This window comes from Serinus canaria, chromosome 12 (genome assembly GCF_022539315.1).
Source record: "Serinus canaria isolate serCan28SL12 chromosome 12, serCan2020, whole genome shotgun sequence".
Classification (NCBI taxonomy): Eukaryota; Metazoa; Chordata; class Aves; order Passeriformes; family Fringillidae; genus Serinus; species Serinus canaria.
The window spans coordinates 12,340,602-12,363,191 of record NC_066326.1 but is presented as its reverse complement, the minus strand read 5'-3'; the positions used below and the strand labels follow the sequence as shown (position 1 = coordinate 12,363,191).

The window sequence follows — 22,590 nt, the reverse complement described above, 5'->3', positions numbered from 1 at the left end:
TAAAACAAGCCATTAAGAAAGCTACTTCTGGAAGTGCATTATTTTCATGCTTTCAAAAAAAACCAATGTATTTTTGCCTTCTATGATAATTTATTAAGCTTTATTTAATCTTAATATCAATACTGGATTTTAAATCAGTGTAGAGGTCTAGATGATTGCATAAATTAAAAATAAGTTAGGTTAAAACCACCTGTGTATTACCAGTAAGCAATGTAATCCTTCAAGAACAGCAAGATAAAATTACCTTTATTATTTTAAAAACAATCACATCTCCAGTTGCTCCAGATTCTAGAGGATTAGGCTGCAATAAATCAGCATACTTGGAGATATATACACCTGAGAAGAGTATAAAAATAAACCAAAACACATTATGCTGAATGTTAAAACATTAGAGATTTAAAAAGCCTTACATGGGATTAAAGCTCAATGCACACAAAAGAATTAATATACAATTGACACTCAAGTGCAAAGGTAAAATAATTTTGTGCTTTTCTGTACTTATCTATTTCATAGATTTTACAGCCGCAAACACACACTGTCATCTGTTGGCATGGCTGACTACCTCAGATCAAAGAACTGTTACTCAATTCAGATACTCTAAAAAGCATCCATTTGGCTTGGGTTCCTCTCATTCCAAGTCTGTATTTAACTGCTTGAGCAAATTGCTCCAGACCCTTTACCAGCTAAACAGTAAAAAATCACATGCTCATAAAGCTCTGTTCTCCACCTCACACCTATTGCTGCTTTCAATATTCACCTCTATATTCATTCATGTGGTCTGCTTCCAATATTCATGATCTCTGTACCATGTTCCTCTCACACAGGATGACAAAATTAGTTCCTAATTTTCTATTTGAAAAGATTTGCAAAAGGAACTTACTGTCTTGCACTCTCAAAACTCTTTAACACCTTGTGACTCTTCTAAGTCTCCAATTTATCTACACTCTTCTTGGATTTGTGGATTCAAGAATTTTAGTTTTATCTACATCAAAACTGAGCTGAGCTACTGTGTCCATGAGGTATCTCTGAATGCACACACCTACAAACAAACACAGAGGCAGCCAGCCACACACTGCATTAGCTCTTTGGCCCCCCAGGTTTACTGGAAAGACACAGGATACTGGTTTGACTTAAAGCCAAATGAGAATTAGGTGTTCCCTTTGGAAAGGGAATTTAACAGAACTACCCAAAAACAGAGCTATGAAACAATATTCTGATGTCTATTTCCTTTGCTAAAAACATCTAGCTGTGGTATTGCTGCAGTTAGTGATGCCAAAAAGCCTGGAAGTTCACACAACTGCATCACATCTGCCAACTGCTACTGAATAACAAACAAGCACTGCTAATCAAAAGATAATTACCCATGGAAGGGCTGCCGAGAATTGTGATTTTGGAGTGGCCAACCTGCAGCCCCTTTTCACATATGCTCCGGATCTAAAGAGAACAGAGTTTTTTTTTAAGCAAGTCTATTAGGAAAGCCAGGATATAAACAAAGCAAACAATGAGAAATTACAATTGCAGAATATAAATTGAGATTTAAACAAAACCCCAACCCTTACGAACAGAGGCAAGACTAGTGAAATTCTCTATAAAACTATTAAACTGTGTAAGTTGAACTCTGCTATGAAACACCTACATGCATCTTAAAAATCCACAACCTCCCAATACCCTAAACACTCTTTATGAATATTACTTACCTTTAATACAGAAAATTTTAATATTTAAAACAGAAGTATACCTGTCAAATGATTGCATGCTTAAGAAATCCCAATTCTATAATAGCAGACTAAGCACAGAAATCACCTTTCCATCACTTTGATTTAAAGTATATGATCAGAGACAGAGAAGACAATGTCCATTTTCTAATATTACAGGTTACCTTGTTGATGCAAAAAAAAGAAGAAAAAGATACCAAAACCCAAATGCAATGAAAGCACAAGATATTCCTCAATTAAAAAAAAAAAAACAAACACAAACCAAATAAAAACTCACATGTCATCCAGAAAATCTATCCTTCTATTTATAAAACAGAGCTTAAACCAGAGAAGATACAGAGTCATGAAAATGGAGTACCTGAAGTAGCAGGGAATAGAGGATTTAAATGGTGACAGATCTCTTTCCCATCCTTCTACACCTTCCAGCGCTGAATTTTGCAAAAATAACTTTAAGATTGTGTCAATAAAAACCATTCTGAAAAAACCTAAAGCTCCAAAAGCTCCTAGGTGCTGAAGAAAGCATTTTCCCTGCAGGGCCCAGAGCTCACCTGGCACTGATCCACCATGAGGAAGGCGTAACTCTCCGAGAGCTCCTTGTCCAGGCGCCCGTCCCGCTTCAGCTCCCTGCGTTTCTCTGTGAACTGTTCATACACAAACGTCTCAACACAGGCACACCCCGCTGCTGCCACACTCAAGTGTCAATGTTTTAAGGGCCCATCTATGTTAGCAGATCCAAGTGTACAAAAATAATCCAAAAATAATCCAAATTAAATCACTGGAGGCTACAATTAGATTTCAAGAACATTATACCTGTGGGAAATCTAATTGGCTTCATCTATCCAAGTATTTGGTTTTTTAAGAGACACTCTTCAAACAAACCTGTGCAGTGACAGTTTCGTTTGATCTCTGTAGCAGAACTGGATAGAACTATCCAGCACAATGCCTCCCACATCATCTTTGAAACTCCAGAAATAAGACTTTTTCTCTTTTTAGGACAGATCTCTTACACTGTACAAATATTTTTGCAGATGCACCTCACTGCTGCTGAGGTGGTTTTCACCAATATTTCTCAGCTGTAACCATGAATAATTAATGTAATAGCAGAAAATGCTTCAGTTTACTTCGTAATTTTGAGATGATAATCACAGCAAACAAATTATATATTCTTCAATTACTTCACATGTGAAGCTTTTTGGCACTGGGAATGAAAACTTCATTTGAGAGTGATGAGAACAAGCCAAGGCTGGATTTAAGAGACACCATACAGGGCACAACAAAGGGGCTTCAACAAAGGTGCCCTAATTACTAGACCAGTAATCAACTTTAGTTAAAGTACTTAATGGAAAACAACAAAACTACAGAGATTATGGAAACTTCTATCAGGCACATATTTTAATCTTAATTTTCACAGGAAACATCAGCCCTGTAAAGAAGACATTAAAACAAATTTCTGGGTTATTAAAATATCTTAATAAAAATTAAGAAAAATTTTGACAGTTAAAAACACACAGACAAGTGGTGCCAAATAGTTTTTCTTTTAGTCTTCTTAGGGTACCTGGCAGGCAAAAGTTTAAAACTATGCAGTAATAAACTTGCCTGAAAAATAGCTGCTTTCATTTCTGGGGATGTGAATTTGCAATTAAAAACCAACTGCATAACTGAAAATAATGCCCAGGTCTCTACTTCTAGATTGAGAAGCACTGTCATCTGACTGGTACCTTATTGAGAAGAAGAAGCCACAAATATACTCACTTCCTTTTCCAACAGTTCACTATGAACTAAGCTGGCTCTCTTGTATTTAAAATTGGACACTGAATTCTGATCCAAGTAGGAATGATGCAGAATGTTTATGATCTCCTCAAATTCTCGAGACCCTGGAGATACTGGTTGAAAGAGTGCTATAAAAGAGAAGAAATAAAATAATTAGCACCGATATACCTGTGAAGACATCCAAAAGTTTCCAGTTCACTGACAATTTATGCATGAAGATAAATGGTTTGTGATTCAATTTCAAAAACAAAACACCTAGAATACTTGGCAAATATAGACTTAAAGTTTATCTTAAAATTTCCTAGAATGATAGCATCTTTTAAAAATCACAATTGTGTTTATTTAATATTGCTATTGAACAGCTCTTAGTTCTCAGAAGTTTGTAAGGGAAGCACCTCAAGTTTGAATTTACCCCTTGAAAAACATCTAATATGTACTGCAAAACACTGTAATTCAACTTTCAGAACTGTCATTTACTAATTAACTCCTTTAATTAAGAAGCAGGAACAAATTGTCCTAATAAAAACCTCAACAAGAGTTTCATAGCTTGGCCCCACTTCAGAACTATTATAAGGTTTTGTGTTTGTTTCCTTGTGGCAATTAAGCTAAATACGAAGATATCCAATCCTATTTAAAAAAGACAAATAAGCTGCTATTATTAAAAATACCAGGACCCCACTGCCTGTGTTCACGCTTAATGATGTTTTCCCTTGCTATAGCTGCTTTAAAAGGAAAGCCCTTCATGTGCTGCTGTACAAATTCCCTGCTGGGCAAACCTTTGCCCGAGTTCCCACAGGGAAGCAGTCATGTCCCTGAGCTTCTTATCTGTGTTTGGGTGCCAAGGTGACAAACTGATCAGAGGAGCAACCCAGGGGGAAGCCAGCAGAGGATGGCAGCGCAGATTTTGAGTAGAGGCCAGGAAAATAACAACTCTGGGGGAACTGAGCTAGCACAACACAAGAAGTGGGTTTTATCCTCAGAGTAACTTCCAAAACACCCAGCAAAAGTGCACAATTTTTACTGTATTTACAGCAGTTAGGAACAACAGTAGTTCTAATCTCACAAAAAAAAAAAAAAACCCAACAAAACAAAGACAAAACCAAAAAAGCTACCTACCACTACTCTAACAACAAATTAAATTTAATTCTATCTTCAGAGTATATCCTCCAATTTCATTAAGTAATATGGCAGTAGATTTAGGCAGCAATCTTTCCCTCATTTGCAGAAAAAATTTACTGCATAAGCCTCAATATAAAACAAATGTTCCTAATGAAAGCAAACTGTTCTGTGTTACTTAGTAAAAGCCGCACACTTTAGAAGGCAACACCACATCTGCAAACTGAAATCAAGCAAGGATTCCAAAACCACCAACAATGAGGAAGTGATTATTTTAAGAGCGGAAATTATGAAAGTGATTTAGACACCATACTTATGTAACATCCTTTTCAGTAACCACACCTTCACTCTTCAAAAGCTGACAGCAGTATGGGAGGAGACAGAATTGAGAGTGAATGGAACTCTCAATATTACTGGGGATGAATGCTCTTGTACTGAAGAGATAAATGCTTATGAATAGAATAGAAAACAAGCCTGCTGCAGGTACACACGCTCCGGGAAAGCACCTCCTGTTCCACCCCAGCCCCAAACATCCCTTGGACACTACAACACTAATTGCCTGTCAGACAGATCTGGGGTTCCCACACTGCCAGCTCCTCAAAACTATCAGTTAAGGCAGAAAGTTATCTGTGCCAGCTGCTTGACTGAATTTCCTGTTTTCCTACCAGCGTTTATTGCATCTTATCCCTTCTCCCTCCTTCCCCCAAGACACAAGCTCAGTAAAAATGAGCCTCTCGCTTCCATCTGGAGCCAAAACAAGTGGAAAGCACTGCAGGGTGAGCCAGAAAGAGCCACCACAAGGCAGACATAATGTCTCACCTACTTTCCCAGATGCAAATCTAGGAAGAGGCACATTATTACATTAATTAAGATCCTGTCATACACACAAATATTATCAACCATGCTGTTGTTTGTGTTTAAACACCTTCTGCTCTGTGGAAAGCTCTGGGGAGCAAGCTGAGACAGACTTGTCCTAAAACAGCAAGTCACCCTATTCTCCTGGTAGGGAGAATTTGCATAAACTAGTATACACTTAGTGCTCAACACCTTTATGGAAAAGCCCTACCTAATCATTCAATTATGGAAAACAGAAGATTTTTTATAAAGATTGTTGCAATTTTTTCTTCTAGAACTTGAGGCACTGCAGACTTCATGCTCTCAATCAAAACATGAAACACCACCCCAGGGAGGTGAGTAGCCAGGCAATACTTTTCAGCTCCTCACTTGAGCTGAGGTGTTCAAGGACAGTGATGGTCTAAAATGTTACTGTCACCACAGCAGGGCCTGTACCTTACTCCATGGAAGGAGAGCAGAAACAAGAAAAAGCTAAAATAAAACCGAGAAATACTAAACTAGACCTCGTACAGCAGCCAGCCACCAAGGCCTGTGCCCCCAGGCAAACCATGAAATTGCTGAGCTCATCCCCCGTCCTCCATCACTTCAAAGAGCAGCCATGTGCACATGCATGTCTTCCAGGCTTGCTGTACACAGCTGATGGGAATACACAGCACCCTTACTGCCCTGGGTTAATTAAACAGCAATTAAAGGACTAACCTGCAGCATCCTTATAATACAAGTCAATTGTTCTGGGGTTAGCTGGCTAGTTCAGAACAGGTAAACATAAGTAAATAAATACTGGGTTTGTTCATCTTTACCAGGGCACTGGAACGTATGTAATTATTTTTAGGTGGAAATTGAGTTTAGCTAGTAAATACTAGTCAAGGGACAGGGACTGGACTGGATGTTTGGATGTATGTCATGCCTGAGAGGCTCTACTTTTCTTTCACAGCTGTCTGATGTTTCAACTTAAGAAAGCCGAGATTGGAGTTCCTGGGTTTGGTTGCTTTAAGTCAGAATGTGAAGACAGAGCCATCCTCCTTGAGCAATCCTGAACAAAGTTTGAAGGGAAGATAAGTAAATGAATTATTTTCCTATCAGCTAAGTGGGCAGACTGCTAGCACTCTTCACACAAGGCCTCCTGCTACAAAAACTCCATTGAGCTCCACCCTTTTAAGTCTCAATTTCTTTTAGTCTTCATTTTTTAAGACTATGACAAAAAACTGTGGTGTTAATGAACTGTGACGTTTTTACCTTTAGAACTTTTTCAGCCCTAAATGTCTTGTGCTCTCAATAAGCCTAATAGTTACCAAGTTCAGGGACTGACAGAGTTCTCCACCTAGAAATATGGTGCAGCAAACAGCAGATGCACATCTCTACCAAAGAAAGGGAAAATTAGAGGACAAAAAGACAAGGCAAAATGATGAATTAGAAAAGGGACAACTTAGACTTTCATGCAAGTAATGCAGTTTCATGGGTAAAAGCAAGACCTTTTTTCCCCCCTCAGCCTGAGAAACAGCAGTCATTTGCTACTTTGACAGACTCCAGAAAGAAACTCCAGCTTCAATCAACAAGCAACCACCTAAAGGCACTGGCTGCAATGTCAGCATCACTGGTGGAATTATCCTTCGGTAAGGGGATCACTCATATCGTTCAGCAAGTTAAAAGTGCTCTTACACTGATTTATCCTTAAAATTTGCTTTCCTAATCCTATCAAGGACCTCTCAGGTTTCAAGCAAACTTGGAAACCTGTGAAGATCAGACAACTGAATTAGAAGAGGCCAGGAAAGGCCTGAAGACAAATGACAGATAAGCTGCTCAAGAGAGCGTAACACCACTGCTAAACTCCGTGTACCAAGAAAACAAACCTCCAAGGAACTCCTAAGGAGGAAGACAAACGCAGGCACACCTTAAAAAAATAATGTTGCAGCCAACCTTTCTTTCGTTTCCTGAATTCCTACGCCAGCAAAAAGAATGAGAAAATCAGAAGAATTCTCTGTGCAAACTGATCACAGCTGTTAAGAGGTATCTTTCCTTCAGATTACAAAGGATTTTTGCTGACTTTCAGTCCCAACTTAAGTCTCCAAGAGAGAAGATAAACTCTGAAGAAGACAAATAAGCAGCTAAAGCCTAAATTTTCTAGGATATTTCTCTTACATTTTAGAAGCTAAAGCGGAAATTTTCTCTTACATTTGTGCTTTCCAGATTCAAATTTTAATTTCTTCACTACCAAAAATTGCTCCTGAAACACATTTTGGTGTTTAAAAATACTTAAAAATTCACCAAAAATCCCACCTCCAAACAAACTCAAACACCTCCGACAAGGTGATCCTATACAGACTCTGTACACAGCAGCTAAGCCTTCACAATCAAGGCAGCAGCTGCGTCTCAGGATGGTATGTCTAAGCAAGACATGGTGGTTTAAAAAGCAGAACAAGGACAATTGCAAGGCAAGGAACTGTGGAGGAAGCTTCCATATGTATTGCCTCATGCTGGGCTTTAGAACCAAGCCAAGAGAGATCTTTTGAGAGGAACTGGCATCATTTAGATTATTTTGCAATTTAACAAGATGTCTTTAAGCACCAACAATAAGGATGCTGCAAGAGCCACTACCTATGGCATCAGATGATACAGTGCTGATCTTCCAGCTCAGTTCCAGAACTGACTGAATTGCATCATTTTCCAAATGACAATACAAATCCCAATAGCAATTTAGCTGTCCTCAACCTGCAGTTTGGCAGTCCATGCCCTGAGAACAACACTCAGCAGCTGTAAACCCTCAAGCACCGTGGGCTGAACAGAGGAGGGTCTGCTCTGAGAGCTTCGGAAACTCCAAGTCATCAGAATGACCAAAATACCCAAAAGCCTTTCTACAGGCTGAAAGGAAAAAAGGTGACAATGGCACAAATGACCTTTCCATTAGCAAGTCAGGTTTTGAAGATAAGAATGGCTTCCTCTTCTACCTAAGAGGCCACAGAAACATGAGGTTTGAACTACACAATCCAAAACTTTGAGCACACGACAGATGGCTCAGCAGAGGCAAATGACGAATTAGATGACCTGAGAAGGTATTTGCAGGTTTTCATTCACATTGGAACCAAACGCCAAAGTGGAACCTCAAATAGCGTTGGCTAAGTACTAAACATTTCTGAAATACATTTAAACCACACTTGGGTGTAACCGCACTTGGGTGTGGCACACAAGACACTTCGATTGTTCATGAGGCACCAAGCTACATCCAGGCATTTTTCTGCCAGATGAATTATACAAGACTTTTTTTCTCCATATCAACCCAGCTCTTTTTAAAACGAATCTCTGCCAGACTTGTAACACCCCAGAGTGGGGTGGCAATGGGAAAGACCAGGAAGAAAAAGGGGTCATTACTGCCAAAAGGAATTAGTCTATTACTGGCGAGGAAAGACTGGATAATGAAATAAACCTACCTTCATCTCTTCCTTACAGAAGAAAGCATTTCAAGAAGTTAAGATGTTACTCTCTTCTCTGAAGAACAAGAAGCCTATTCAAACAAGAATTTTTGTGATATGGACTAAATTACTGACTCCATATTGCAAAAGAAGAAGAACTAAGATAAATTTCAGGGAGGAAATCAGATATGTCTTCAAGTCCACTTAACAAAAACAAAGTTAAGCAGAAACCAGTGGAGACCTGTGAAAAGCAAGATATACCAAAGGCTTTCAGAAGAAGAGTTACTCAGAAAAAAACCCAAACCCTGGACACTTGGAAGCAGAACGCTTCCAAAGCGAGGCACGAGAACGTGGGATGCTCCCTTTCTCCCTGCAAAGAACTTTCTCCAAATAAGAATAGTCTTCTGCATATCATCAATGAAGGACAACTCTGCTGGATTTGTTTCGTCTATCCTAACAAGGATTACACCCTTCTCCTGCAGGGAGGAGGTCGGGGAAGAGAAAAGCGAACCATCTTCGCTGATGTCGGCGGCCCAAAGAAACATCTTCTCCACATGCCAATGCACCTCCAGAAGCAGAACTGAGATCAACTCAAGCCCACCCTGATCGCATCCAGCTTCTCATCCTTCTAGAGCAGAGATCTGTAATTCAAGTCGAGCTTCTGTTTCGGTTTTGTTTCATCCTCGTGACAAAATAAAACTGAGAAAGAGGAAGGGTAGGAAAAGAATGTAACATCCTGACACTAAAATCGGCTCCTCGGCAGCCTCGCGAGTGCGAGCCAGCAGAGCCTCCAGCACAGCGCAGGGTTCGCATGCAGCCGTGTGAGGTGTCCGAGAGCTGCCTGATGAATCGGATGGAGAGGGGAGCGAGGTACAAAAGGGAGGGGAAGGGAAAGAACAACCTTTCTTTTCTCTGCTCTTCCTGGGGATCTGAAAATTCCTCCTAACAGGCTGCTGGTCTTCTGAGGGCTTAGGGAGAGGGGGCGGCCCCCCGAGCACACCGCTGGGCGGCTGCTGCTGCTGCTGTTCATTTGCCGTCGAGATGCTGCTCCTGCGCTGGCTACTGCTACTGATGCTGAGGTTTGTGGGGACCTTGTCTTCTGCAGCAAGGGCAGCCACCAGCAGCGCCTCCCCAGCGCTACCGCTCTCAGAGCGTCCGCCATTTTGTGTGGTGTCCTCAGCGGCTCCTGCTCTGATACTCTCCAGTCCGAGGACGCCCGCGCTGGTCTTCTCCATCCGCTGATGCTGCTCCGGCTCCATCTCGCCGCCACTGCGGATCACGGCATCCGCCATTCCCTCCGCAGAAGCGAGCCCGGCAGCCCGCACCTTCTCTTCTTCCCAGCACAGCGCCCCTTCCCAGCGCCAGCAGCGCCCGCGCCGCCTCGACTCGCCCTCCGCCCGCCTCACGGCAGCCCCCGGGCCGCCCCCGCCCCACCACAGAACATGGCGGCGGAAGGGGGGGCGGGTCTGCGGCCAGCCCGGTCCAACCAATCCGCTCGCGGCACACGTTATAAATAGGGGCGCGGCCGGGGCGCGGGCAGCGCCCACGCGGTGGGGCGGAACGGGCCCGTTTAGGGCCCGCTGCTGCCCCCCGGGGCACCGCTCGGGCGCCGCTCGTTTTGAGCCCGCTGCTTCCCCGCGGGGCACCGCTCGGGAACCGCTTCTCCCGTCCCCGGAGTACCGCCCGGGCACCGCTGTTCCCGCCAACCGGCGCCGCTCGGGACCCGCCGCCCTCCCGCCAAGCGGAGGCGCGTCCGCCGGGGCCCGGCGAGGGGGAGCGGGGCCGGAGCGTTGCCCTGAGGGGACGCCGCTCTCCCGAGAAGGCCGCACAAGGCTCCTGCCCTGCGGCCGGGGCGCGGCGCTCGGAACGGGCTCTCCCCGCAGCGAAGCCGCCCTTGGGCACGACTCTCCCCGCTTTCGGGCCCAGGCACGCTCCGGCTTCAGGGATGGCACTGCCTTCTTTTCCCACTCCTAACTTTAACTACAAGTTCACTACACTGAGTGCCAGCGCATACATCTTACTCTCAGATTCAAAGGTTCTTTCCAGGACACTGGACAAGATGAAAACATTTCACCTTTGAAGAATAAAAATGCATTCATGGTTATGAAGGGCAGGCAAAAAATAAAAACTTAATTTACTTCAGCAGAGCTCTTTCATAGGTGCATACTGAGAACAGCACTAAATAACCAATATTGGAGGCCAGAAGGTTGACATGTATTGTCCCTTTAAGGCTCGCAACTTGCAGTGCAAGAGGGATGTGAAAATGCAAAAGGCAAAGACCTGTCTCTGGCAGCTCCCAGGAATGCACTGCATGAACAGTGCCTGCTGAAAATAACCATTCTTGCAGTGCCTAGGAAATGCAAAGACCAGATTATTGTTTTACAAGTAACTAGCACAACATTAGAAGCCTATAATTTGTTTTCTTTGTTAAAAGTATACTAGTGCTGTAGGTGTTGAACAGATGCATATATTCATTAGCTTCTTATACCAATTACCTTCAATCCCCATAACTGTACCTATTCATATGTCACCTTGAAAGCAGATACTGACCTTAAAAATATGCAATTTTCATGCTTGCAGGGTGTACAAGGAACAGGTAATTTAATCTGGCCGTTTTTTAAATCTCTTTTTAGATAAACTGTAGATCCAAAAATATAAATAACCTATCAGCTCACAAATGGCCTCGTGCTAGTGGTAGCCTCCAGAGTGTTAAAAGAAGATAAGCTAATAATTATTAGTAGTTCTTAGAAGTATTTGGGGACCCAGCAAGTTTAAACAGGGTAATTAGTATCTGTAACTATAATTTACATCAATTACAGAAACATAATACCCAGTATTTATCTAACAGCAGAAACAAAATGGTCCATTATCTAGAGGTAATGAACACCACAAATGCAGTGTTCATCCTATGGATAAATCAGGACTCTCCCTGAGAATCTGATGTCCTACCTCTCTGTGAGGATTCAGCACTGGTGAAGAGAATATTGCAAATGTGCTGATATATTATTGAAATTACTTTGCTGTGTATTACATTGTTTAACTAGAATTTCCATATACAAGAAAAAAATGGAAATACCAATCTGGTCCGATTTAAGGCTGTGTTGATCCATTATATATCTCAAATCATGTCAAATTGCTTTGTCAATTTTGAATTGGCAGAGCTGTTAAAATCACTTTCAGACTGTGCATGTCTTCAGTACACAAGCAGTTCAAGTTGACTGGTGTTTGGACCATACAATCTCTGAAGTCTTGCTTACTTACCAAGCAGCACACAGAGTTTTTCATCCTAACTTGCTTTAACAAGATATGTCTTTGCAGATGTACAGAGGTTTTTTTCTGCATTAATTAACCTAAGTCTGGGAGAGATCATAATAAAAATTACCCAGTACTAACTGATAAATGCTCCAGCAATTCCAGATCACCACACTGTGCATCTTAAATCCCAATAGCTGTCAAACAGGTGCAAAGAATCCCAGTTCACAAAACAGCAAAAAACCACCAAAGGAAGAGGTTACTTAAATACTCTGAAGTGAAAAAAGAGGTTATAAAATCTGTCACCTTATTCTCTCTCTACTTTCTGGTTTCTGTGGTTTTTGATACTTGCCAAGCATTCCACCATGACTCCAGGGCTTGCACCAAGTGGTTTTCCACCCCAGTACAAAGATCCCTTTGATTCTGAAATCAGATTATTTTAACACATTACTAATACAGATTTAGATCAGATTAAGAACCACAAAGTAAGACAGAAGGGAGGGTTGCATGCTCAAGGAGCAAACTTGGGTGCTTCCTCCAGACATTACTTCAGAATCCTTTTATGAATGCAAATTTAAGAATTTGAAAACTAAATTAGAAATTTGAAATTAATCAATCTGAGTATATCGTTACAATTTAAATAACCACAAATTACTATTTTACTTTCCCTTACTACTGTAAAGATGCAAAACACATCTAATTTCTTCAAAAGCTTAAGGAGCTAATTTTGTGCCAACTAAATTTCAGGTTCCAGGAGAGCAATTATAGAAGAACTGTATAATTTATCTTTCTTCTTAGACCATGCAAAGAGAACAATCTTTGGAAAACTAAAAAAACCCAATTTACACACTTGGAAAGAGCTTTACTATAATTTAGCAGCCATGGAGAAAATATGCCTATGATATTAAAAGGTGAAGCAAAATGGGGCAGTAGTTGACCTGGCTCTGTAAAACCAGGATTAAGAAGCAGAAATTCACCTAATACTTTCCTTTTTTCCTAACAAATGTGATCCTCAGGTAAAAGACTGAGAATATCTACTTGTATTTTTGTAATACTTTCATTTTATTATTAATACATGTAATTTCTTAAAATAGTTTAAATTTCCTGTAATCAAAATCAGCTGTGAAACTGCATTATTTCCAAGAGATGGCAGCACCAACCTGTAGAACACATTAGAGTATTTTAAAATCAGTATTCATTAATAAGCATTAAACATTGAAGAGTTGCTCATTCTGGATCTGAAACCCCCTTTTAAAAGGAAACAAATCATCTTCTGTGTTTGTGGAACTTGGTTGCATACTCTGTCAGATACTGGGAATCAAGATTTGTCTAAGTGCAAGGCAGTGTCACCATAAAACCTCATTTTCATCGAAAAGTGCAGTCCATTAAACTGCTATCTGAAAGTTCTGATACAGCTCTCAAATTCTGGAAATTCTGTGAAACTTAAAGCAACCTGGTTCCCTCTTCACAGAAGCATTCCAAAGGCAGAAGCCCTGGTTCAGGTGGATCATGCTAAATAGAAGAAATACCTTTTGTACCCTGCAATTTTGGCCCTATCCTTATCCAGATTCTAGCAACTGTTCTTGGCACTGAGCTTCACAGATCTCAAACTTACAGTCTTACAGTTCCTGGTGTCTCATTACAGACCTTGTGTTCCGTCATCATCCTGGCTTTGTTCTTTTCAGTGCTGCAGAGCAAATCTAGGGAAACAAAGGCCACAGACAGTTCAATTTTGTGTTGCAGTCTCAGAGGACCCACACAGTTCACAGAGTCCCAAGGCCATTCTCTTTGCTTACCTTTACTTCTCAGCCAAAACAATTTCTGCTTTTACCTTTATGGCTTCTGGTCCATCAGGTCTTTCATAAGCTTACAGCTACACTGACTCCTCATCAGGAGCAGAAGAGCAGATTTGCCACAAAGGGAGGGATCTGCCCCCTCAGACCACTGACATCCTGCTCTTGAGAGCAGGACAGCTTGTCACTCACCCTTTTACCGGAGTGGGAGATACAGTGTTTGTACCTCAGGGTTAGAGCTGTCTGTATCCCTCTCCTCATTTTGCCATCTCCTCATGGTCATCCTTGAGACCTCAGGCTTTTCACTCACTGCAGCAACCTCAGACTCCCCTCTGGACACCAGAATTACTGTGACAATCACTTGAACATATTTATGCATATCATTCTTTCTCTTTACTTCACACTCATAATTTCACATTTTACCCATCCTTTTGGTACATTTTATTGTCCAAGCCCACCCTTCCACCACTATGCTCCTGCCATAATCAAGTCATCCTTTCAAAAGCAGTGGCATTTTAAAAGTGCTAGAACTAAAACAAGCTTACCAAATCCAGCATGGTATCAGTATTCTTAAACAGGCAAGCTTAATCCTTAGGGTGATTTGAAGAGAAAAACCCAACATCATTAGGATTAGATCAATCAGTAGCTAAGTGCAGGTCGACTACAAAGCAAAACCAAAACACTTGCACTCCAGAATGCTGAACAGTGAGTGGGTAGCTAAACTATAGTAAACAAATGTAAATTAATCTTCTGAGATTCCATGGTGGGTTGGAATACCCCAAAATTAATTTCAACTATTAATTGTGACCCACAAGGAATTATGAGAGAGAAACTGATGACAGGACAGTACATTTTTGTTCCACCTACTTACTAAATTAATTATGCCATACAGAGTCTTGGGGAATGCGGTGAATTGAGTGTAGTGACTTGTTGCTGTTACTACTGTGCATTTAGCAAATTAGATCCAAATATAAACCACTTCATAAGAAAAAAAAATATACAAGCTTTGGTCAATTACATTAAAGCCTTACTGCATGTACCACTGACATCTTTTTGTAGTCTTCCACAACCAACCAAACCAAAAAAAAAAAATCAAAGTGGTTTAATGTAATTTATTTGAAATGCTTCCAGAAAAGTTTAAGGCCATTAATAAAAAAAGTCAAAAGACACATTCCTTCTTTCTTCTCTACCTGAACATTTTACATGCCTTTTGCTCTTTATCAACATTTTTGCTTAACTTCCCTATGCCTTTTCTTTTGCAGATTTTTCCTTTCATCTTCACTCATTCAGCTCTAAAACCGAAGCAGTTGAAATAAATTACAAAGCCTGAAACAGAAAGAAAATCGATTTTTTTTTTAAAAACTATAAATACAGAAATATGTTCTATAGGGTAAAAATGCCATTTTTTAAAAAATAAAAATACCTTGTTTTATATTGTTTATCATCTTGTCACACTGATTTCGGTAATGCACATCAGCATATATATATGTAAGATAACTAGTAAATTTTATGTAAACTTGTAGAACACAAGAAAAAATATTTTTGGCAATAACTTAGCAGTTTTTCTACTTTTGTTGTTACAAGTACTTTGCACAGGTTATCTTTTGTGATACCAAGAATCATTTAAAATTTGTAATATATCATTTTCATAGCTTGCCACACAGCACTGGCATGATTTTTTACATTAAGAAATAAAATACTACCCAGGGATTCCTGAAAAATAACAGGATGATCACTATGTGTTTTAGACTGCATTTAAGTGACTCATCTGCTTCTCATCATAATGAGTAGGTTAAATCAGCCACCAGAAAACACAGTAACATTTCCAATTACAGTATGAAATGAAACGCAACAAAAACTTTTAAAACAAAACTTGAGGAAAGTAAAAAGGATGTAATACATCTTAAAGGACAAAAATTTCCCTTTTTGTTTAAACTCTCTCTACATAATCCCACAGGGTATATATGTAGAGCACCATTTGTAAAAAAATCATCACTTAGTTTTAAAAACCAACTACATGTAATTGTAAACAGACATTTACAGAACATTAAATGTTTTAACATTAGTGGTGCTTAAAACCAACAGTGGAGGTCAGTGGAGTGCAAAATGCTGAAGAGGGCCTATTCACAAGCAAAAGCTCCTTTCCACTCTTATTCTGTTTGGGATAAGATATATATATATATGGCACTGAAAGCAAATTACCAGCTTATTTACAAACATCCAGTATTCTCAGCATTTCCATTAATTCAGTGCTGGCTGTAAGGTTTGGTTGTGGTTTTTTTAGTTGATTATTTTTAGCATTACATTCTTTGAAAAATAAACCATCTAACTATGCTGACCATTTGAAATGTCCAGATTTTAGTAAATCTGGCTGCTGGATCTTAGGACAGTGCTTCATTTTGAAAAATAAATCCCTAAAGAGTCTCTGGTTTCATGGCCCGCTGTTTGTAGTTCTTGCTGATTTAATACCACAGGAGTTTGGGTAGCTTATTGCAAGATAGTTTTCTTTTTTCCAAGAAACTACTTTTTCTTTCCATACCTTTAAGAAAATATGGAATTTCAAGATGATAAGTCCACATCTTCAGCTGCCCCCTTTAAAGGGCAAAGAAAGTACTTAAAAATTAGGGAAAGGTTATTTATGTAATGCATATATAAACAGTAGTTTAGAGATTTTGTTTACAGCAGGACATTGAGAATAACTGGTCAAGTACCTCTTTCATCCACCTTGGGTGTTTATGGAATATCATCACAGGACACGAGTTGCAAGAGATTCCAGCTTATACAGATGGGCAGTTACAGTACGACACTCACAGGTACAAATACAAGAACTGCATTGACATTGTCACAAAAAACATTCTAAAAGTGCTTCTCCGAATGGTTCCACGTATGGAATGCAAATACTGTACAGGTAAGAGACAGGCTTTCTTCCAGGAGCTGTAAGTTTTTGTCAAACATTGGTTTCTATTTGCTTTTGGCTCTCACAGGAGTTCGTCTGCTCCATGCGCTCGCAGTCGGCGCTGAGCTCGCTGGTGTCCATGCTGCAGTCCGACTCACAGTCCGACTGCTCCATCCGCTCCAGGGCCTCTCCGCGGGGGCACCGCGCCTCCGGCCCGCTCGTGCCCGCGCACGCCGCTGCCTTCTCCTTGGCCTGCCGGATGCAGTTCAGCCACTGCTGCTTGTTGAAGGAGTCATTGGCTTGGAGAGAGTGAGTCTGGCTTTGGGATCCATTTTTGAAGCTGACTCTAAAGAAGTTTTTGACTGAAAGAAACAATACGTATCAAACCAGTGAATGCTTTGGCTGAATGGATTTTAGAATCAAAGAATATATTTAAGTAACAAAATCTGCACAATTTTTGCTTTAGGGTCAGACAAGAGCGTTACAGACCAGAGAAAAGCATCTGGGTATCTTCTTCTTGTTGGGAAAAGACCACAGAACACTACAAGCACTTTTAGTAACTTCATATTGCTGGATTAAATAATTTTGGTTCTGTCATGCATGAGCTATCCATAAAGCTTAAGGTGAATCAGCAAGATTAATGCTTCTCCCACATTTTAATGCCTCTCCTCCTACTTCTCTGCAAAGTGAATTTCCAGAACCTTCACTGAATGCAGCATCCTTGTGCCAGCCAAAGACTGCCTTATCTCTTCTTTCACTTCACTAATAGAGTGGATACATACAAAAAACCCTTGAAGTTTTGACCAGATGAGATTTAAAGGACCCTTGTAATAGAAAAAGCATCTTCCATAATATACTTAACTGGAAGGACATAAACATGAATAGCTGCAGTCTTGACCCTGAGCACTACAGTATCTGCCAGCTTAAAGAGTTATTGAATAGCAATCAGTGTCTCCAATACAAGGAAAGGCAAAACAGCTCAAGATTTCAAAATACACTTGCTTATAGCTTTGCCTTGCCAAGTTTGCAAAACCGCAAAACTTTGCAGTTTTGCCACTCTAGTCTGTATGTTCTCCCCTTCTCAATTCAGTACAGGAGCAGGTGTGTGGAGAAATTCTATTACCAACATAGTGAGCTTTGAGGAAGAATTGAAAAGAAACAACTTAGAACGTAATAAACTAGTCTGAAACAAAATTCAATATGTTGGATGGAGATAATGTTAATTTTAGAGACTATTCCTAGGTCCCAGCGGTATCTGACAGTTCTGATGACCCTACGTGAGCAAACAGAAGAAGCTGTTGCCATACTTCTCTCGTTGTTGCTGAAGGCCCCGCGCAAGGAGCCGCCCAGGCGCACCTCTCCGTCCTGCAGGTCCTCCAGCAGCAGCTCCCGCACGGGAATCGGCTGCCGGTACAGCTGGTAGCACGGCTGCTCGTTGTGGGTCACAGCCCGAGTGATCACCAGCACCTCTTCAAAGAGGAACACGTGCAGTTTCTGGTAAAAGATGCATAGGTAATACAGTGTTATTCCTTTCTTGAAACATCATTAAACCAAATGAAGCAAATAAAGTTGACCAGAAAGATGAAAATCACCAGTTTCTTCCTGGTAGTTTGGTACTGAACTACCTGCCTGACCTTCATCAGTGAGCCAGGAAACAGCACCTGTTTATACACCCTTCCCTCTCAGCTGTGTGGTGAAACAGGACTCTTCCACTGTATGCAGAACCACACTTCGTAGAAGCAGTTCCAAAGTTGCAAAAATGCACTGCTTACTTTGTTACTTTCTAAAATAAATTTTCCCTAAGTTCTATCTACTTCCATAAGTGTCATACTTCCATTAGTGTCAGTAAAGAAAAAAGATCTTTTTTCATTGTTTGTCCATTCAAAAGTTCTGTTTAACATTGAGGGGAAAAAAGCTAGGAAAGACTGAGTTCTCTTCTACCAATATAATATTTTTTTTTTCCTTTTTAACTGAAAGCTCAGTTTGTGAAATTTAACAGTAGTGCAGCATCCCAAAGACAGGAATTCAAAGGACCAAATTTCTCTAGTCAATAAATTAACCTTGATCTCAACAAAGAATCAAGTAAAGCATTTTGAATGACCACAGCCTCTGACAAATGTAAAGTTTGTTGGTACATTTTTGTCTATAAAGAACACACATTTTGTGTGTTCTTTATAGACATTAATATCACATGTCTGAGACAGAAATTTAGGGGTTTTTTCTGCAAGTATTGAAATTGATTAGATTTGCAATTTTTCCAAGATACTGCTAGGCTCTATAAGAGACAGAGATACCTAAAATCTTATCTCCCTATACAGATACTTAATTACAAAAAAAAAAATTAGTGTTATTATATAATAATTAATATTTATCAATTTCCTTTATATTAGAGAGTGATGTTTCTCTATGTGTGCTCACAGCTCTTTTAGCTGTCGTGCAAAATGAAGGAATCTTTTAAAGTTATTATGACAAAATATTTATTCCTTACCACTCCCCTGTTGTTCTTCAGTTCCCCATGACAACAAACAGCACGTGAATTATCAATCAATGAATCCCTTTGGCCTTCTTCGAGATAAATAAGTCTCTCTTTGTAATACTGGCATTCAGATTCACCAGTCTTTATGTTGATTTCAGCCACAATGCCCTGAATTATATTTATCTACAGAAACACAATGAAAACGCATGATTTTTAATTACACATCCAATATTCAGCTGTTCATATAAATATTTGTCCCTTTTTACATTTTATGTAAAATTCACTAATAATTAATTCACTAATAAGCATGAACTGCTATAATCTCCTAAAACACCCCAAACCCAACAGTAACTCACAGCTTCTTCGAGATGCTGTTGATCTGGATGATCATTTGGTGTGTGTCTTAAAATTTCTCTGAGCAATAGTGGGTATTTCACCAAACGGCTTCTGGGGATGTCAAGGAAGTTCCAGAGGTCCAGCTTGCGGCTGAAGGGAGACTCCAAGCAGCGCTGCAGGAAATCCTGCACTCTGTGGTCTTGTTTCTTGTGGTCCAATAAAGCTTTGGCTGCCACTTGATTGCTGCAGTAGCTGTCATAGGAGTTCAGGCATGGCAGCTGAGGAAAGAATAAATTATTCTGGAGCTGAAGCAAAGCACAATGTCCTGCACTGAAAGATTCAGGTGATTCAGGACATCAGAATTCCTGCTGAGACTCCTTTAACCACAGTTTATTGATGTCATGTTTCCAACAACTATAACCTTAACAAGGGTCCTCAGATCACCTTTTTCACCATTTAAGTAATTTAGAAGCACTTGCTCATCACTCAGATCCTACAGATCTCTGTTACTATTGCAAAGCATTAAAAATATAAATTACTTAAGACTGAGCACTATTTAGTGGAGACAACACTAGAACACAGAAGCCTGGCTTTAATTATGAATGGAAATAAAAGCCTAGGAACGAGTAGTCCCAAACCTGGCCTTTTTCAGATCAGACCTTACCCAACCCACGAGGATATGGCCAACATGATCTGTTGATCCATCAGGTTTCCTGACTTCCTGAAGTCGCCTAAGAAGATCTGAGAGTGAATAGAAAAAAAGAAGAGAAACCTCACTTTAATAAACCTGACTAAATCTATGTGCTATAATTATGCAGGCAATCACTATTAAAGTTTTACCTTCATGCAAAGGAATTAGAGAGTCCAGTGTTCCAAAAATTTGGTTCAGTTCTTGCTCTGTCATTATGGAAAGCTTAAGCATTGGGTCATGATAAGCCTGAAAAGAAAAACAAACATTTGTGGTTTGTTGGTTACAAAATTATTTATAGAATTTAGTGGTGTTTCTAAGTAAGTTTCATAACCATATATTAAACTATCAATTTCATATTTTTAAAAAAAAAAGGTAGCACTCTTTAGTGTTTCAGAAAGAATGGCAAGATTGAAATATGTTTTGGATTTTTTCCTCTTTTACTGTCTTAGCAATAATAAAAAACACGGATTGTTTTAAATGTGTTATGAACCAATTAATACTCTCTGTTGTGTTTTGGTTTTTGGTTTTGTTTCTTAAACAGACCTTTTTTGCCAACTTCAGATCTTCTATCAGGTCTTCTTCTCCCTGGGAAAGTTCAAAGATAGCCTGTAAAAACAAAAAGACACAAATATTAGAAAGTATCTTTATTTAATCTATGCTCCCCTTCCTGGGTTGATGTTGTATTCTGAACAGCTGTCTTAACACCATCTAACAGCATTTCTCTGCTAAATCTATAGAAATAAAGAAAGGCTTTATTCCATAATTACAGAATCAAGTGCATTGTTTTTTAAAAGTTATATCAGAATGTTCATTAAAAGCTAATCTCAAATAGACAAAGAAATTTTTTTTTTCCAAAGGGATGTGTGCCCAGATGTAGGAAACTACCTTCATTTTTTGTGGTGTTTTGACTTCAACTTAGCCACTTATACAATTGGTTGCACAGGAGTTTTTGTCTTCCATTTTAGCACATGCAGTGGCAGAAGATACAGGGGATTCTACCAAGTAGGAGACAGATCTTACATAAAGCATTTTGTGGTACTGAGCACTTTTATTTTGGTACCATTTCATTTTTTTGTTACAAAGGCTGAGCTCTAGATAACTGTTGGCTGATGTTAGTTACTCCTCTTAAAGCACATTTGAGACTTTAAAGCTGGCAGATTAAAAATAACATCACCATAATTCACTGGTTTATCAAACCCCCATTGTTATTAACTTTTTACCTCCTTAAACTGGGGTACAGGAGGAGTTCAGGACATTTTGGGCTGGAATTCCTTGCTTTACAGTCAAAGCTTTCAACCAGTATAAATCATGGAAGCCCATTCCCAGCAGGAGCAGATTCCTGGGGCTCAGGAACATTCCTGCCAGGTTTGCCCTAGTGCAGCTCATGGGCAGCAGGTCAGCTGTCCCAGCAAAGCACACAGGATGGGAACAAACACACAGCAGAACCCTCCTACTAAACCTGCTGGGACACAGCTCACTTATTTGGGCTGTAGCAAGGATCCTGGCTCCTGCCCCCACACAGCAGTGACTGCCATACACTGTGCAAACACTTTCCACAGTTTAGTTTTCAGTAAGCTGCCTTTGAAGTTCTCAATTACAAATTTATTCCCTATGAATTCCTGTACAATGTTAAAATTTGCACAAGAAATGCTTGACACTACTGTTGTTTGATTTATGACTCAGTCCCTGAAATATTCCCAGGGAGATTGTTACAAGCTTTGTTGATACAGCTAGAAATTTCTGTAGAAAATAAAAATACCTTGATTCTGAAGGAGCTCTATGTTGACTATAGTATGAGCTATTTAGACTTTGTCTTGTCTGACACAGTAAAACTCCTGGCATGCTTCTGCTTTGCTTTGGAAGACACATTTTTTGATCAGTGTGTCATCTGTCTAGCACTGGAAACTTCCTCAAAGACAGCCTTTTCCAAAAGGGAAACGATGGTGCATGTTTGTGTGTCTGTATCACCTGATGAACACCTGTTCCAGGCACAGCATGCTCACCTCACATTACTAGAACAACAAAATGAAACACCAAAATATCAACCATGATTTCAGAAAGTGTCAAAACATGTACACACATGCAGCCAGTCACAAAACATCTCAGTGCCTTTAGGTTTGTTAAGGGAATAAGATGAGCTGGATTGAACAAAGAATACATTAAAATCTAATATTGCTTGAGTCATGAAGACTAGAGGTAGAATTCTGCTTCTAGGGCAGGTGGTGACACATTTGAATTGCAGGCCATCCTCAAGTGCTGCCCCAAAGCCTGTGAGCATTCCCA

At 40.0% G+C, this 22,590-nt stretch overlaps 2 protein-coding genes across 9 annotated transcripts in view; both read right to left on the bottom strand.

The window, feature by feature from the left end:
* Nucleotides 1-14,861, bottom strand: part of TASOR (transcription activation suppressor) — a 28,621-nt gene extending 13,760 nt beyond the window's left edge. For 4 of the 5 annotated variants that reach the window (XM_050979280.1, XM_030227989.2, XM_018915041.3 and 1 more), the window contains exons 1-5: nt 9,765-10,790; nt 3,468-3,613; nt 2,264-2,356; nt 1,362-1,434; nt 245-336 (exon numbers count right to left, since the gene is read on the bottom strand). In XM_050979280.1, the coding sequence (XP_050835237.1) occupies nt 245-336; nt 1,362-1,434; nt 2,264-2,356; nt 3,468-3,613; nt 9,765-10,155 (795 nt within the window). In that variant the 5' untranslated portion in view covers nt 10,156-10,790. Of the gene's footprint in view, nt 1-244; nt 337-1,361; nt 1,435-2,263; nt 2,357-3,467; nt 3,614-9,764 lie in introns of all 5 variants that reach the window. The other variant, XM_030227988.2, reaches the window with a different exon arrangement.
* A 144-nt stretch (nt 14,862-15,005) lies between these two features.
* ARHGEF3 (Rho guanine nucleotide exchange factor 3) overlaps nt 15,006-22,590 on the bottom strand; it is a 104,943-nt gene continuing 97,358 nt past the window's right edge. For all 4 annotated transcript variants that reach the window (XM_018915044.3, XM_050979286.1, XM_050979288.1 and 1 more), the window contains 7 exons: nt 20,851-20,913; nt 20,457-20,553; nt 20,281-20,357; nt 19,637-19,894; nt 19,293-19,463; nt 18,112-18,298; nt 15,006-17,166 (listed from right to left, as the gene is read on the bottom strand). In XM_018915044.3, the coding sequence (XP_018770589.3) occupies nt 16,856-17,166; nt 18,112-18,298; nt 19,293-19,463; nt 19,637-19,894; nt 20,281-20,357; nt 20,457-20,553; nt 20,851-20,913 (1,164 nt within the window). In that variant the 3' untranslated portion in view covers nt 15,006-16,855. The remainder of the gene's footprint in view (nt 17,167-18,111; nt 18,299-19,292; nt 19,464-19,636; nt 19,895-20,280; nt 20,358-20,456; nt 20,554-20,850; nt 20,914-22,590) is intronic.